This window comes from Argiope bruennichi, chromosome 9 (genome assembly GCF_947563725.1).
Source record: "Argiope bruennichi chromosome 9, qqArgBrue1.1, whole genome shotgun sequence".
In the NCBI taxonomy this organism is placed as follows: domain Eukaryota; kingdom Metazoa; phylum Arthropoda; class Arachnida; order Araneae; family Araneidae; genus Argiope; species Argiope bruennichi.
Window position 1 is genome coordinate 83,866,009 of NC_079159.1, and position 14,352 is coordinate 83,880,360.

Below are 14,352 nucleotides of genomic sequence, written 5' to 3' on the forward strand. Positions count from 1 at the left end.
TTCCTCATGCAAATAATGCAGATATTGAACCAGATGTTACTTCCTTAATTTTTATGGAAGTAAATTGTACAATTAATTGTTTGTTGAAATAATGAAAATGGCTTGAATTTCATTGAAACAATGAAATTTATTGTTGGAAATTATGCAAAAAAATATAATTTTAAAAAATAACCAAATTATAGAAAAAGTTTGCACAGCTTTTAAATTGACATTGTTATAGAGATGTTTTATATTTTAAAATAGTTTGAAATCATTTTTCTGTTCTTATATTTTTCAAAGTTATTGTATCAAAACCCCAGAATCTCATTTAATCTTTAAATTCTAATTTAAAAAATTTAAGATAATTTCAGTATGCATATTCTCGCTCTATATCTGTGCAAAATCTGGTAGCTCTATGTGTTCTATAGATTCCCGAAACTCACATGCATTCTTTATTTTTATTAGAGCTGAAGTAACTGAAGCTCGGCAACTGAAGTAACTTTTTTTTAAATGACATTACTATTGTAGATATATTGAAATTTTTGAAGATATTTAATAGCTTATTAATCCATCGTTAATGCTGATAAATTATTAGATTTTAAAGGATTTGAAGTGTCTTAAAATATTAGCTTTTAAACTGAAAAAGAATATGTGAACAAAAAAAAAGAAAAAAAGGTGGGGGGAAATAAAATTGTTGTCGTATATTTATATAGCAACTGAAAATATATAGAATGCAAATAATACAATCCTTTCCACTAGATGAATACTTTTTACCTAGCTGATATATATTAGTGTATCCTTATTACTTGTGTTATTTAAAATCCTTATCACTTGTATTTGTTAAGTGTTATTACATACATAGTGTAGTACATAATGTTAATGATTTTTTTTTTTTTTTTGTCCATTAGTAGCTAATTTTTTCCCCTTATTTTTAAAAAAATCTCTTTTGCTGCTATATTTTTTACTTTATTTAACATGCTTTATATTTATCTCTGGCCGTTTTCAATGTGAATTTGTTCATATAAAGTAACAATTTACAGTATTTTTTAATTCCTATAACACCTTATTATCCTTTTATTGTTTGTAAGTTATCCTAGCAAATACTCCCAACAATCCTTCTTTTATTAATAATGTTAAAGCCAGAAATTAGTTTAAAAGTGATTTGTTTCAAATGCTTAATAACACCTGCAGGATTTATTTTTAAATTTAACTTTTATACCTTTTCTATATTAATTCAGTAACAAAATAAATTAAAACATCATTGAACAAATTTCACATTAACTTATGGTGAAAAATTAATAATTACTCATCAAAACAATCAATTTTCTATGCCTCCTTTTATTAAATAAAGTCATTGAAAGAAGAAATTTGAATGACTTCAGGATTCTTCTAGATCGCTCTATATGAAAGCACTGGAAGAAAAGAAAAAAAGCAAAAATAATGATGTATGGAAGATAGTAGAGCTACAGATTTTTGAAAGGACATAGGTTACTCGTGCAAAATTATGCAATATAATTCATGCTGGTCGGTTTGTTACTAAACAACCATTTTTCAGTCAATTACTTGATTTTAATCTACTCCTTCCTTTTCCTTGTTTTATAAAATGGCATTTGGACTTGCACAATTTTTACTTATGAACTTGATTCAAGAACTTCTTATTTTGTGTTTTCTGCAGTCACAAGAATGACTTTTCTTACCTCTTATAAATCCACTGCTTATACCCATGGATTACACCTCTGGTTTGAAATTTCTGAGCTGTGGCAATTACTGTTTCATTGTGTGTGTGTGTATTCCAATTTAATTAGCCATATATGTCATAGAAAGATGTTTTATTGTAACTCATTTAAATGTGATTGATTTTTCAGATTTTTTTTATTTAGTTTCCCAACTGCGGTATGCAGATTCATCAACCAATTACTTTCGTTATGAAGTATTTTTTATTTAAATATAATTGCCTTTGTCATTTGCCTTGAATAACAGCCATTATAATAAATAAAATAACTTAAATTGATCAAGAAATGAGATTTATTTGTATTCTAGTTTTTCCATTAGGAAAAATTGATTATTATCTTACCACAATGTCTCCGAAGAGAAGTTTTTCTCTATTAAAATGAGCTATTTGTTTATGCTAATAATTTTTATTTCATTCTATTGTATTGGTTAAATGTTTCTTTTCACTTTTTTTAAACTTCTTACATGGTGAAACAAAGCAGTAATCATATTATTCATGTTCTTTTTTTTTTTTTTTTTCAGTGTATTAAAGAATGGCTGAATAAGAAGAGCGATTGTCCCATTTGCAGAGTTCATTTACTTCTACCAGAAGATTATCCTGCCCTTTCCTAAAAGTATTGGAGGGAAAAATTTGATTAAATCCAGAAACAGAAATTTTAATATTATTTTTCTTTTTTTTTGCAATATATGTAAATATTTTCCAAATGTTATCTGTGATTAAATGTTTATATTTCACTTGTCCGTGAAAAAAAAAAATTCAGTGTGGTTTAAGATTTTGTTTCTTTTTATATATTGAAAGTTCCTTTGAAATATTCAAGAAGGTCTACTTATAATTTCAGAATTATCATTAAAGTGGGGGTATCAATGCATAAATTGCTACTTATTATTTTTCCCAAAAATGACTTCAAAATTAAATATTGGTTTATAATAAGTTCTGTAAATATTTTTTTTAAGAATAAAATTTTGCAAGATGTGATAAGATAGCCTATGTATTTTTCAAATCCAGTTTGAGAAAATATATAAAATCATGCAAATTTATGATTGAAATATATGGCTCTTGTACATTTAATCAAACTGAAATAAACTCTTGTTAAGTATTCAATCAAACTGAAAGAGAAATATACAACTTTCTAATAAAATCAAATGTAGAAGAAAATACTATAAACAACTACTAGTCCATGACTTTTGTATTACTCTCATTTTAATCAGGAACTGGCTAAATATTTTTCAAATGTGATCTGTAATTAATGTGAATGTTTACACTTCACCTGTCTGTGAAAAAAAAAAATCAATATTGTTTAAGATTTCTTTTCTTTAGGTATTGAAAGCTTCTTTGAAATATTCAAGAAGCCCTACTAATGTTTTGAAAATCATCATTAAAAAGGGGAAAGCAATGTATAAATTGCTACTTACTGTTTTTCCCAAAAATGATTTCAAAATTAAACACTGGTTTATAATAAAAAGTTTTCTGAATAGAAACTCTTTTTTAAAAAAAGAATAAAATTTTGTACGGTGTGATAAGATAGCAATGCATTTTTCAAATCGAATTTATTTGAGAAAATGTATAAAAACATGCAAATTTATGATTGAAATATATGGCTGTTATATATTTAATTAAGTATTTAATCAAATTGAAAGAGGAACATACAACTTTCTAATAAAAACACCTGTAGAAGAAAATACATTAAACAATTACTAGTTCATGATTTTTGTATTACTCTCATTTTAATCAGGAACTTGCTAAATGTTTACATTTCACTTGTCTATGAAAGAAAAATCAGTGTTGTTTAGGATATATTTTCTTTATCTATTAAAAGTTACTTTGAAATATTTAAGAAACTCTACTAATTATTTGAGAATTATCATTAAGGAGGGGGAGGGGTCAAAGTATAAATGGCTACTTATTTTTTCCAAAAATGACTTCAAAATTAAATACCAGTTTATGATAACAAGTTTTATGAATAGAATTGTTTTTTTTTTTTTTTTTTTTTTTCTTTTTTAAGAATAAAATTTTGTAAGTGTGATAAGATAGCTATGTATTTTTCAAATCCAATTTATTTGAGAAAATATATAAAATCATGCAAATTTATAATTGAAATTTAATGTTGAATTTGAATGGCTCTTGTACATTTAGTTAAGTATTTAATCAAACTGAAAGAGGAATATATGACTTACTTATAAAAATACTTGCAGAAGAAAATACTTTAAACAACTACTAGTTCATGACTTTTGTATTACTTTTATTTTAATCAAGGCTTGTGGATTAATGATGGTTATCAAAAAATTGGAAGTATTTTATAGAATGAAATATACATGTGTGTCTATATTCATTTAAATCAATATTGGCTTGAAATCGAAAAATTTTTTTAATTAAAACTTTATCTTCAATTTTTATTTGTACTTGTTTGAGCAAATATTATTGTAACTTGCTTTTCATGTCTGTGTTTATACAGCTTACATCAACTGCTTGTAAAAAAATTCTGAGAAATAGAAAAACCATAAAACATTCCGTCATAAATTTTTCTACTCCTTTCTATAAACTTCCAATCCTACAATATTTGAGCTATTGCAACGCATCTTTCACCAGTCATATAAAAATATTTTGTTCAAAATAAAATATTTTCTGTAATATATTGATAATGGATGAGTGCAAAATGTGTTATTGGAAATGGACATATTTTAAAATGTACTATTTTCTTTATATATATATTTATATATATATATACCCTTTCAAAAAGAAGCAAAGCAATTGTGTTAAAAGTGTTGAAATAAAAAAAATAATTTACTAAATTTGAAACAATGTAACTCCCATTCATATAGCATCTCTGCGGGTTTCTCTTAAAGTTTTGTCTCATCTTAACCTTTTCCTGTTGAAGTTATTTTTTAGTAAAATAATAATTATTAAAAAACATTATTAATGCTTTGTTTAAATTTGTAATTTATTCTATTAATTGAGTTATTCAGATCATATTGCCATCTAAATATTAATTCCTCTCCAAGCCCGAATTAAAATCAGAAATGTATATGACATCACCTGGATGAAAATTTTTAATTATAATTTCAAAATTCTGCAACGGAATAATTAAATCGTGTTACTTATATTGATTTTATTGAAATGTGATCATTTGAAAAATGAAATATACTTTTTGATTATCTTGTATTGAATTAAGAAAGAAGAAAATAGTTCTTATGAAATATTATGCTGATCGAGATGCTGTTTAAGACCATTTTGTATTTTAAAAAACTATTTGTTATCATTGTAGTAGATGAACCGGGGGCTAGTTGTAATATGCTTCTTAAGCTGTCATTTTAAAAAATGTTAATCAGAATTTTTGTTAAACAAGATTTTAATGATGATTTATAAACTCAGTGTCAGTGAATAACTGAAAGTAGTAATGAGAAGTTGCAAACACATGCTCCATTTTAGCTAATAAATGGGGGAAAAAAATCCTTGAACTTTGATTTAAGATAATATAATTGATCTTTTTTTTAAAATGTTTTTACTTATTTACTTTCACTTTATATTAAATTTTAAAAAGCTGCTTTAATTTTTTTGCTAATTGCAATATTTTTTTCTATTTATTTATTTATTTTTTTATGAATCAGCAAAAATGTCCAAAACTATATGACAGAACAAATTGTAACTTGCAAGACTTATCCTGAATTTTATTCGATTTATTTAGTTAGATTTTCTGCCTTAAATATTAAAATGTACCCTCAAAGATCAGATCTCTTGCAAAGGATTCATCCCCTGAGTAACAAAAACTCATTTAATAAAAATATTAAAAATTCCTAATTCATGCACTTCATAAAGAAGTACTGGAAATAGAATGAAATGAGATTATTAATAAGAAACAAAAACCAGATGAAAAGTGTAAGGAACGTTTTAAGAAAAGAGAAAACAAAGGAAAAAGACAGAAGATATTGAAGTGACATACTGATTCTGGGGGAAAAAAAATTTTGTTCTAGCTTATGGAGATGTGTACAGCAACTTTGACAGTATATTATATTACATTTGCATCTTAATATGAAGCAATTTTAGAATTATTTGAGGACAGACCATCTAATTTTGGACAAAGGATAAATTTATTACCACAATATGAAGTAATAATTACCAAATGCTTCATGTACTTTAATTAATAAAAGAATGGTAGAAGGGAAATAATTTTAATTGTTACAACTTGCGCTATATTGGGGCCAAATTATAACAACTAACAGGCTTTGAAAAAAAAAACTGTTACAACTATCCACGGTCTACCTTAGCTGTTCCCCCCCCCCCCAAAAAAAAAAGTTAATACAAAATGTTGTAGTTGATTCCTACTATGAAACCTTTCCCATGAAATTAGTGTAAGACCTCAACTCCTGTTAGTGAATGTTCCTGTTTGTTTTCATCAATTGGTAACAAGAATTTGTTGTAAATGGATGTATTGATCTGATGTCTTTGTGTTGGAAGCATTGAAACAATAAATGTTTTTAAAAGAATACCTGCTTATTTATTTTAAAATTTAAATTCTTCGTATTAAAGGGCAATCTGCTAATTAAGCAAAACCCAACTTAGTGGCCTTAGAGAGAGAGTATTTTAGTAAAAAAAAAAATGCCTAAGATTCGTAATGAAGGGGGTGAGGTGGAAACATAAGTAACAAAAATACTTAATCATCACTTTGGCAACCTAAAAACAAGTCATATGACTTCCAAAAATTTTCAGATTCAAGTACCGAAAAGTTACAGCTTGAAAGTAAAATGAAAACTTTGAAATTGAAATATTAAGATGTGCTTCATGATGAACGGTTATCGAATGTCGATTTCCAGTTTGAAGAAATTGAGGGAAAACTAGAAGACATTAAGGTAAGCTTACAAATGTTGCTTCGAAAGTTGGAAGTTGTTGATATTGTCTCATCAAATAAATTCAAGGATTTGGATTCTCATAAATTTAAGAACCCAAATCCTTGTTCCATTAAATTACCTGTGGTTCTCTTCCTTATTAAGTTATCAAACAGTTTAAAAAGCAGTTTAATAACAAACAATTCATTTTAATGAAGAGAGGGCTTATACCGCGCAGTAGACAATTCCGCTAGCAGATATTTTCGGTAGTAAAAAACACATAAAATGATTTTGGAGCATCTGTCTATAGGGTCGAAGAAATATATCTTTAGCCCGTTCCAACGGCCCGTGCGCACCTTGAGTCCGGCGCCTTTTACCCGGCGAGGGTGATTCTACAATGTGTCAGATTTACGATCATATCCATAAAGGCAACGAAACTGTAGAATAATTCTCAGGTAATGAAAGAAAGCGACATTTTTCTTATAATTTCAGAACCTCACTTTGTAAGGTGATTCTTTCTTAAGCGGTATTTCTCAAGTGCTCACCTTCTCTAGGTGGATATGGATGCCTCAATCCCGAGTTTTCTAGTATCCCCTTGAAACTTAACGTGGCATGTTCCTTTTGCTGTTTCCTTCTATCCGTCGCTTGCCGTCAAGAGATTTCTCCGTAAGTTGTCACCACTGTATTTGCTCCGTGCTTCTTATGGATAGGATAGTGCACTGTAGTTCAAATATATCTATTCGGCTAGGAATCAAGGAAAGGGGTCACTGAGGCTTTGCGTTAAGGATAGTCATCATCTTCGGAAGTGATTCCAGTGGCAGTTTGCCGCGCAGGTGTTGGTGGCGGTCGCCTCGTGATTTGAGAACTTGTGGGCCTTAAAATCTATATAACATTAAGTTATCGATTTTTTTTTTTTTTTTTGCATTGTGGGTTTGTTTTTACAATTTTTTCCCCTTACTCTAATAAAAGGAAAGGGGGAAGGAAGAAAAATTGAATATAAATGAAAAGCATCGAGCGAGATGTAAATTAAAATACGCATGAATAGAATCACAAAATAAAACAAAAATCAACAAATCATTTCATAGCTAGTGATATTCGATAAATTTTTAAGATATAAATTATTGGGAAAGAAACCAATATTCCTTGTTCTAAATATGTTGCAATATTATATGATTTGAATACTATTATTAACCGAGTAAGGCAAGGCGCATCGAAAAGATGATCCAGATGCTTTTTTTAATATTATTATTTCTTGACTAAATAGGCACCTTATATTGATTTACAAGGATTTGTACTCTTAACACAATCTAATTCAAATCAACTTTTCTTCAAATTACAGAATATTTTTCTTAGGATTTATTTCAAATTTGTTTGCAGATCAGTGAGACCCAATTTGCTTTCGTTCGCTACTGACTCGCAAATCAACAGTTAGTTATCGTAGAAAAAGGCAGAAGAAAAGGTTCTTTTACCAGAAATGTCAATGTCACATCCTTATCTCCCTTCATGGAGAAAAGAGTATGACATTGACCCCCGCCTCCGTTTGACCTTATGCCGTGGAGATGAAAATGCTTGGATATTTCTGCAAATTTTCGCACGTCTGCTTTCATTTCATCACAAAATTCTGGCATTCTTTTTTTTTTTCAAAATTTTCGAAGATAGTTATCTTTTAGTGTGGAGACAAATGCAGCTTTTAAAAAATATTAACATAGTTTATGAATTTTTCCCTTTTATTTTCTGTAATATATGTATATAATATGTGTGTGTAATAATATTTTAAAAATTAATTTAAATCTTAATTAATTTCTTTATTTTTATTTAAAATTAGACCATATTTTCATTCTAAAAATATTCTCTTATTTCCTGCTCCAATTCCTACTTTTTATTTAATTACTTTTAACACGGGCTCTAGAAAATTGTAAATTCAGCAGGTTCTCACGCTTTGAGCGAAGAAGTAAAAATCCCTAATACTTACCGCATTCTTTTAAAGATATCTAAAATTATCTTGCCTAAATTGAAACGTTTCTAAGAAAACCCTATCAAAATCTCATTGTAAAAACCATCAAAGGGAAAATTTTTCCATCTGTTTTGCTCTTGTGTCGTGATGTAGACTGTCACATTTATATTCGCTTGTTTCTTATACAAATTATGCCTCCCGTTATAAAAATAAAGCGAAATTTCTTCTTCTTGGCTACGCATCTTCTAAAATATGTTATATATATTGTTACGGAAATTCCGGTGTTCTTTCGCGGTTTGTTGGTCGATGAAAAAAACAGCCCTTTAGTAACAAACGACTTTCATTAACACGAAGACAAGAATATGCAAATAACAAATATACAGCCGAGACGAACAAAGCAGCATACTGCAATAAACAGTAGCCCACAAGTAGTAATAACTATCAAAGCACACAAAGCGGCCAGGCAGAATTCAGCAGGAAGAGGAATTTTCGTAACTCCTTTTCACGGTCTCTCCAGACGCCTGCAATTCTCCACTATCTCCTCGCTTTAGCTGTATCCAACTATAAACTCACTACTACACGACTGGCTACCCCTCATACGACTCGACTACGCTTCTACAGTAAACACCATGACTCGGCACACAAATCAATTCAGCAATCGCTTGAACTCCACACAGCTCTTCGCCAGACTGATCCAACTATTCGCCATTGATTCTCCAGGATTCTGTACACAACTGACTTCAGCTTGAAAACAAGCGGATCGTTCCAATAGTGGCTCCAAATGAAATTGGCTCAGTCTATTAAAACCGTAGATGGTAAAAGAAGGAAAAGGGAGATCATTTTTTGATAGTCGGTAAACAAAACAGATAATTTTTTTTTTTTTACAAATACCTTTGTAAAGTTTTAAAAACGAAAGAAAGGATAAGCATCTAAATAAATAATACTTGATTTTCTTTAATTAAATGTAAAATTAATTATTATGAGTTATTTTTAAGCCAAATTAGAGGATTGTGCTTGCCCCCCCCACACCCTGTTGGATTCGTTTTGGCTCCCCATAGGCAAATCTCTGCCGCCGTCTCTGAATCTCAGTGAGCAAGATGACTGGCAACAGTGGCTAGTAAATAATACTGAAATAGGGAATGTCCATAACCGAAATAAAAAAACTCTAGGAGAATTTTTTTTAATCTATACGATAGATTTTGTTATAGATGTAGAAAATATCCAAATATAAAACTGCCAAATGAAGTATCACATTTTTTTCATCTCTTAAGATGCCAAGTCTATGTTTAAGAACAAAAGAATATCATTTCAATCAATTTCTTTTTCCTTCACATTTTTAACTAAACATCCAGGAAGAGTCATCTCTTCAAAATAATAATAATAAAAAAAAAATTGCAAAATCACTTGTAAAAACTAGAAGTATTATACTTGTTAGTAAGCAATATTTATTTGCTGTGTTAACATGCAATAAGATCAGTTTTATTTTAATCTACATGAAATAGCAGATATTGCTGATAAATGATGAAACAAAAACAGTTACAAATATCATGTATGTAGTTTATATTAATATTACATACATCTTGCACTTATTTTAAAACATAATATTTTATTATCCAAAATATATAATCAGTATTATCCTGTAATTATGTTCCAGTTTTTACTGTTTCCCTGCCCATTATAACACTTCGTTCCTCTTCCTCAAATTAAATTTTTAATGGAAATGGTTTCCCATGGTTTACACTTTCCACTGATCACTTGAAAAGTATAAACTGTTGCTCTTTTTCTATATCATACAGATTTGAATTTACCTTTGATTTAATTCAATTCTATTGATAAAATTAATTCATTTGTTAGTTAATAATCTATATTTTTTGTTTGTAAGGGAAAGAAAAGTGGCAGAAATTTTCATAGAAAAGCATTTATTGCAGATTAGAATGTTACAGATAATGTGTTTTCAAATTGCCAAAACAGCTGCATCAAATACAGACCCGTTGTATTTAAATCTGCATTATCATTCATAATGGCATGACTCGACAACACACCATTGTCAACATTCATTTCAGTGTTCTGTAAATACTAGAATATACAGAGAATTTTAAAATATAAATACAGAGCCTGTAAAAATATTGAGATATTCAGTGTAATATTACATTGGTACAGTAAATTGCATTTAAACAGATTAAAGATTTGATTGGTACAAAAGAGAAATTGTAAAATGAATATAAAAATTAATACTATCATAATACAAAAAAATTTGATAAAACGATTGACAATATCACATATATCAACTTACAATGAAGAAAATTAAAAAAATTTTAATGAATTATACTTCATTTTTTATTGCTGCATTTTATAATTAATGGATCAAGGAAAAAATTTTATAATTCATATTTTCCAACTTATTGAAAAATAGAAAACATTAATATGTTTAATTCTTTTAGCTTGGTTAAATTATATATTTCTTTTTTTAAAAATTATAATTCGCTACAAAAACTATTTCATTAACTATAGAATTATTTTAGAGTTCTTGGTGTGGAGAGTTATAAGGTGCATCTTTATATTTCTCAGGGATATCTTCATTTTCAGATTTTTTCATATAAAATCCATTATCAAGCAACAATTTCTTGCATTCATCTTGAGTTTTTTCACTAAGTGGTATTCTCTGAGGGAAGAAAAATACAAATATTATAATATGTATATTAAAAACTTTTAAAAAAGAATCTGAATTCCACTATTTGCATATTTATTATTTTAAACCAGATATAAAGTAGGCAAAAGTTTTAACTGCCAGAATAATTAAGAAAATTACTTTAATATATTTAATAATCAAGCTTTTATTTTCCCCACACACACAAAATTCATTTGTAACAGTTCAAGGTTTGATATTAGGTAGATTATTACAACTATAAAATTCCTAGGCTCCGATACAAGATACTAGATGGATTATAAATCAAAATTAACAAAAGCAGCACATCGTACTCGAGCTAAAATAAATGGAAAAGTGCAAATAATACAAGCAATAAAATAATTCAAATTTCACAAGTATATAGAAGATGCAAATAAAATAGATTTACATCTGGAAGAAATGCACTATTACTGAAATTGTTTTTACCAAGTTGCAACAAATTGTTATTATAAACAACATATTGTGTAAATAATCTATATGCAACGTTCCAAGTAATTATTATTATATAAATTCATCAGAGCTATTAATTAAAAAAAAATCTGACATCATTAGTATTTTGCTTAATACTAATGATGTCAGATTCTTTATACATTCAGTAGAAGAAATCTGTAAAGAATACAAATTGAGTTACTTTTCAAAATTGAAATTTATACTAAAATTTATTTAATATTAATTTTGACTGAATGCCTATAAATGGTTACAGCTGCAATGTAATTGGAAAAAGTTAAGACTCATGCCCTCAAAAATGAGAAATACACAGAAATGGAAAAATGTACACAAGTAAAAATTCCTAATATATATATATTATTATTTCCCTTGTAAATGTCAACATACTGATACTTTCCAATTAACATTATTCCTTGCTCATAATCAATAAATGAGTGTAAAAAGAATAAAGAATGATATGAAAGAAATGAAATCCACTAATTTTGTTTAAAACTTCATACAATAGTTAGCATGGCAACCATGGATGAATAAATTCCTCTGATAATCCAAAATGGAAAGTAAATCAACACAAAAATGCATTCACACAATTTTCATTTATAGTACAGAACATGTTTTCTTATTTGTATGTTAAAATATTAATTTGTCTCATAACTTGAATATCTTAAAAGGTAGCACGCAAAAAAACTTACTTCTATTTCAATGCCATCTCTATTATAAAATATGAGTTCTGGATTGGCTCCACTGATTTGCTTAAATTCTGCGTTATGACTGGGACCATATAGGAAAATATTAAAACTATAGAACTTCTAAATAGCAATACACACTTTAGAAAATTACAAAATAATAATAAATAAATAAATGCATTTTATCATGCTAATTACTTTAATGCAAAACACTTTATGAATGAATATTTTTTTAAAATTTAAACTTACTTTATAAAAAGAATATTAGTTAATTAAAGAATGTCAAATATTAAGATATAATTCCAGATAATAAAAAGGATACAATAAAGGAAGGTCACGGTAAATAAACCGTTTCACCTCTGGGAGGCGATTCAAACGTCATCCACCACAACTCTGAAAAGAGTAAAATATTTAATGCAATTAATTTTAAAAAAACAAACACATATAGTAAATTCAGAACCAGATTAAGCCCTGTAAGAACTTTAAGGCAATACAGGTTTTGCCTCCTTCTTTCATGTCCCATACTTCTAAAGCATTTTTTTTTTTTTTTTATCAATTTTATTTTAGTCTCAAGACAGTATTCAATAGCAAATATTTATAAAATGAAATAACAAAACATTAAATTGCTGGGCATTATTATGAGAGCTGGTTCCAAAATCATATTTAGAAAAATAAAATAAAAAATTACAAAACACTCTGAATACAATCTAAATATTCAAATACAAAATTTATTAGAGTTGCTGATAAACAAATCACCAAGCCAATTTTTTTTAAAAAAATGCAATGATTTATAAGAAAATTTTTAAAAAATGGATGATATTTCATTTTAATATGAATGATTTTGAGTTCACTTAATGAAAGAACAAAATTTGATTATTCTGAACTAATAACAAACATGCACAGGGGGGGGGGGGAGAATTGCATATTAATGCAGTTGTTTACTTTACCTATTTGCTAATCCAACTCTGGATAAGTAGCAAATTTAATCTCTCATAAAAAACATAAATGATTCAATTTGTTTATACATCCCTTTAAAAATCTAGTAATAAAATTTGATTTAAAATTATTTATATAAATTTTTTATAGACTATACGCACATTATTCGGAGCTTATGGATAGCAGCTTAAACTAACATGCTTCTAGAATAATCAATAATAAAAAAATTAATATTTTATTTAAAAAAATTAGCATAAATAATAAATAAGGGTCTTTCTACTCTTATACCAATTAACTTATTCTAATGTGCGGTGTATGATCAAGGCACTTCACCGAACAATTCTTTCATAGGTATCATTTAAATTTTGAGTCTAGTTTTATTTTCAGCTAAAATTATTCATAATGCACTTTGTATAAATCAACTTATGAAAAGTGTAAAATAGAAAAATCTGTATCTTCTATCCAATTTTGTATAACCGTCAATCTTAAATTATATAATTGTTGTTGATTTTTTTTAAAAAAAAATTATCTAATATTCAAGCAATAACCCAACATAACATAATAAAATATATACCTCTACTACAGCACGTGCAATTCTTTTGTCAACAATATTTTGATCAGCGATAATAAAAGGAAAACACAGGATTATGAGCAAAATGGTCCGCTTCATCTTTAAAAATCTGGTGATAATTTTTAATAACAATGTATCCACTTATTCCGTTTCTGCAGGTGTTTAAATAACTATCACTGGTTTAAAGCAGGTGTCAATAAATAAACACAAGAAATAAATATAGTCCTATCACAATTCAACACATTTTGTTTTTTTTTTTTTGGCTTTCGTGATGCGCTGGGTTGAGTAGTATGGAAATGATAGTCGCATTCGAATAAAATATACTTTGAGATTGAACTGAATCATTGTACAGTAGTGGTAAAACCGTTTCCACACAGAGTGATGTTATTTTTGGTTTCCGTTTGAAGGGATCTATATTAAAACAAAAAACATTGCATATTAGTCTAGGCAAATCTGTATATTTATTTGAAAAGCTTATTTTGATTACAAATTTTATTTACAAGAAACTGTATCAATTTCAATATGTTATCATTAAATTATAGTG

The 14,352-nt window shown here is 27.6% G+C and overlaps 2 protein-coding genes across 7 annotated transcripts in view; one reads left to right on the forward strand and one right to left on the reverse strand.

The window, feature by feature from the left end:
- LOC129983735 (E3 ubiquitin-protein ligase TTC3-like) overlaps nt 1-6,192 on the forward strand; it is a 125,048-nt gene extending 118,856 nt beyond the window's left edge. For all 6 annotated transcript variants that reach the window (XM_056093335.1, XM_056093338.1, XM_056093340.1 and 3 more), the window contains one exon: nt 2,233-6,192. In XM_056093335.1, the coding sequence (XP_055949310.1) occupies nt 2,233-2,322 (90 nt within the window). In that variant the 3' untranslated portion in view covers nt 2,323-6,192. The remainder of the gene's footprint in view (nt 1-2,232) is intronic.
- A 4,195-nt stretch (nt 6,193-10,387) lies between these two features.
- On the reverse strand, nt 10,388-14,085 carry LOC129985217 (selenoprotein M-like). Its single transcript, XM_056095157.1, has 4 exons — nt 13,812-14,085; nt 12,624-12,694; nt 12,308-12,386; nt 10,388-11,147 (listed from the first exon to the last, which is right to left on the reverse strand). Exons 1-4 carry the CDS (start codon nt 13,905-13,907, stop codon nt 11,004-11,006), a joined length of 390 nt encoding a protein of 129 aa, XP_055951132.1. The 5' UTR covers nt 13,908-14,085; the 3' UTR covers nt 10,388-11,003.
- Between the last annotated feature and the right edge of the window lie 267 nt (nt 14,086-14,352).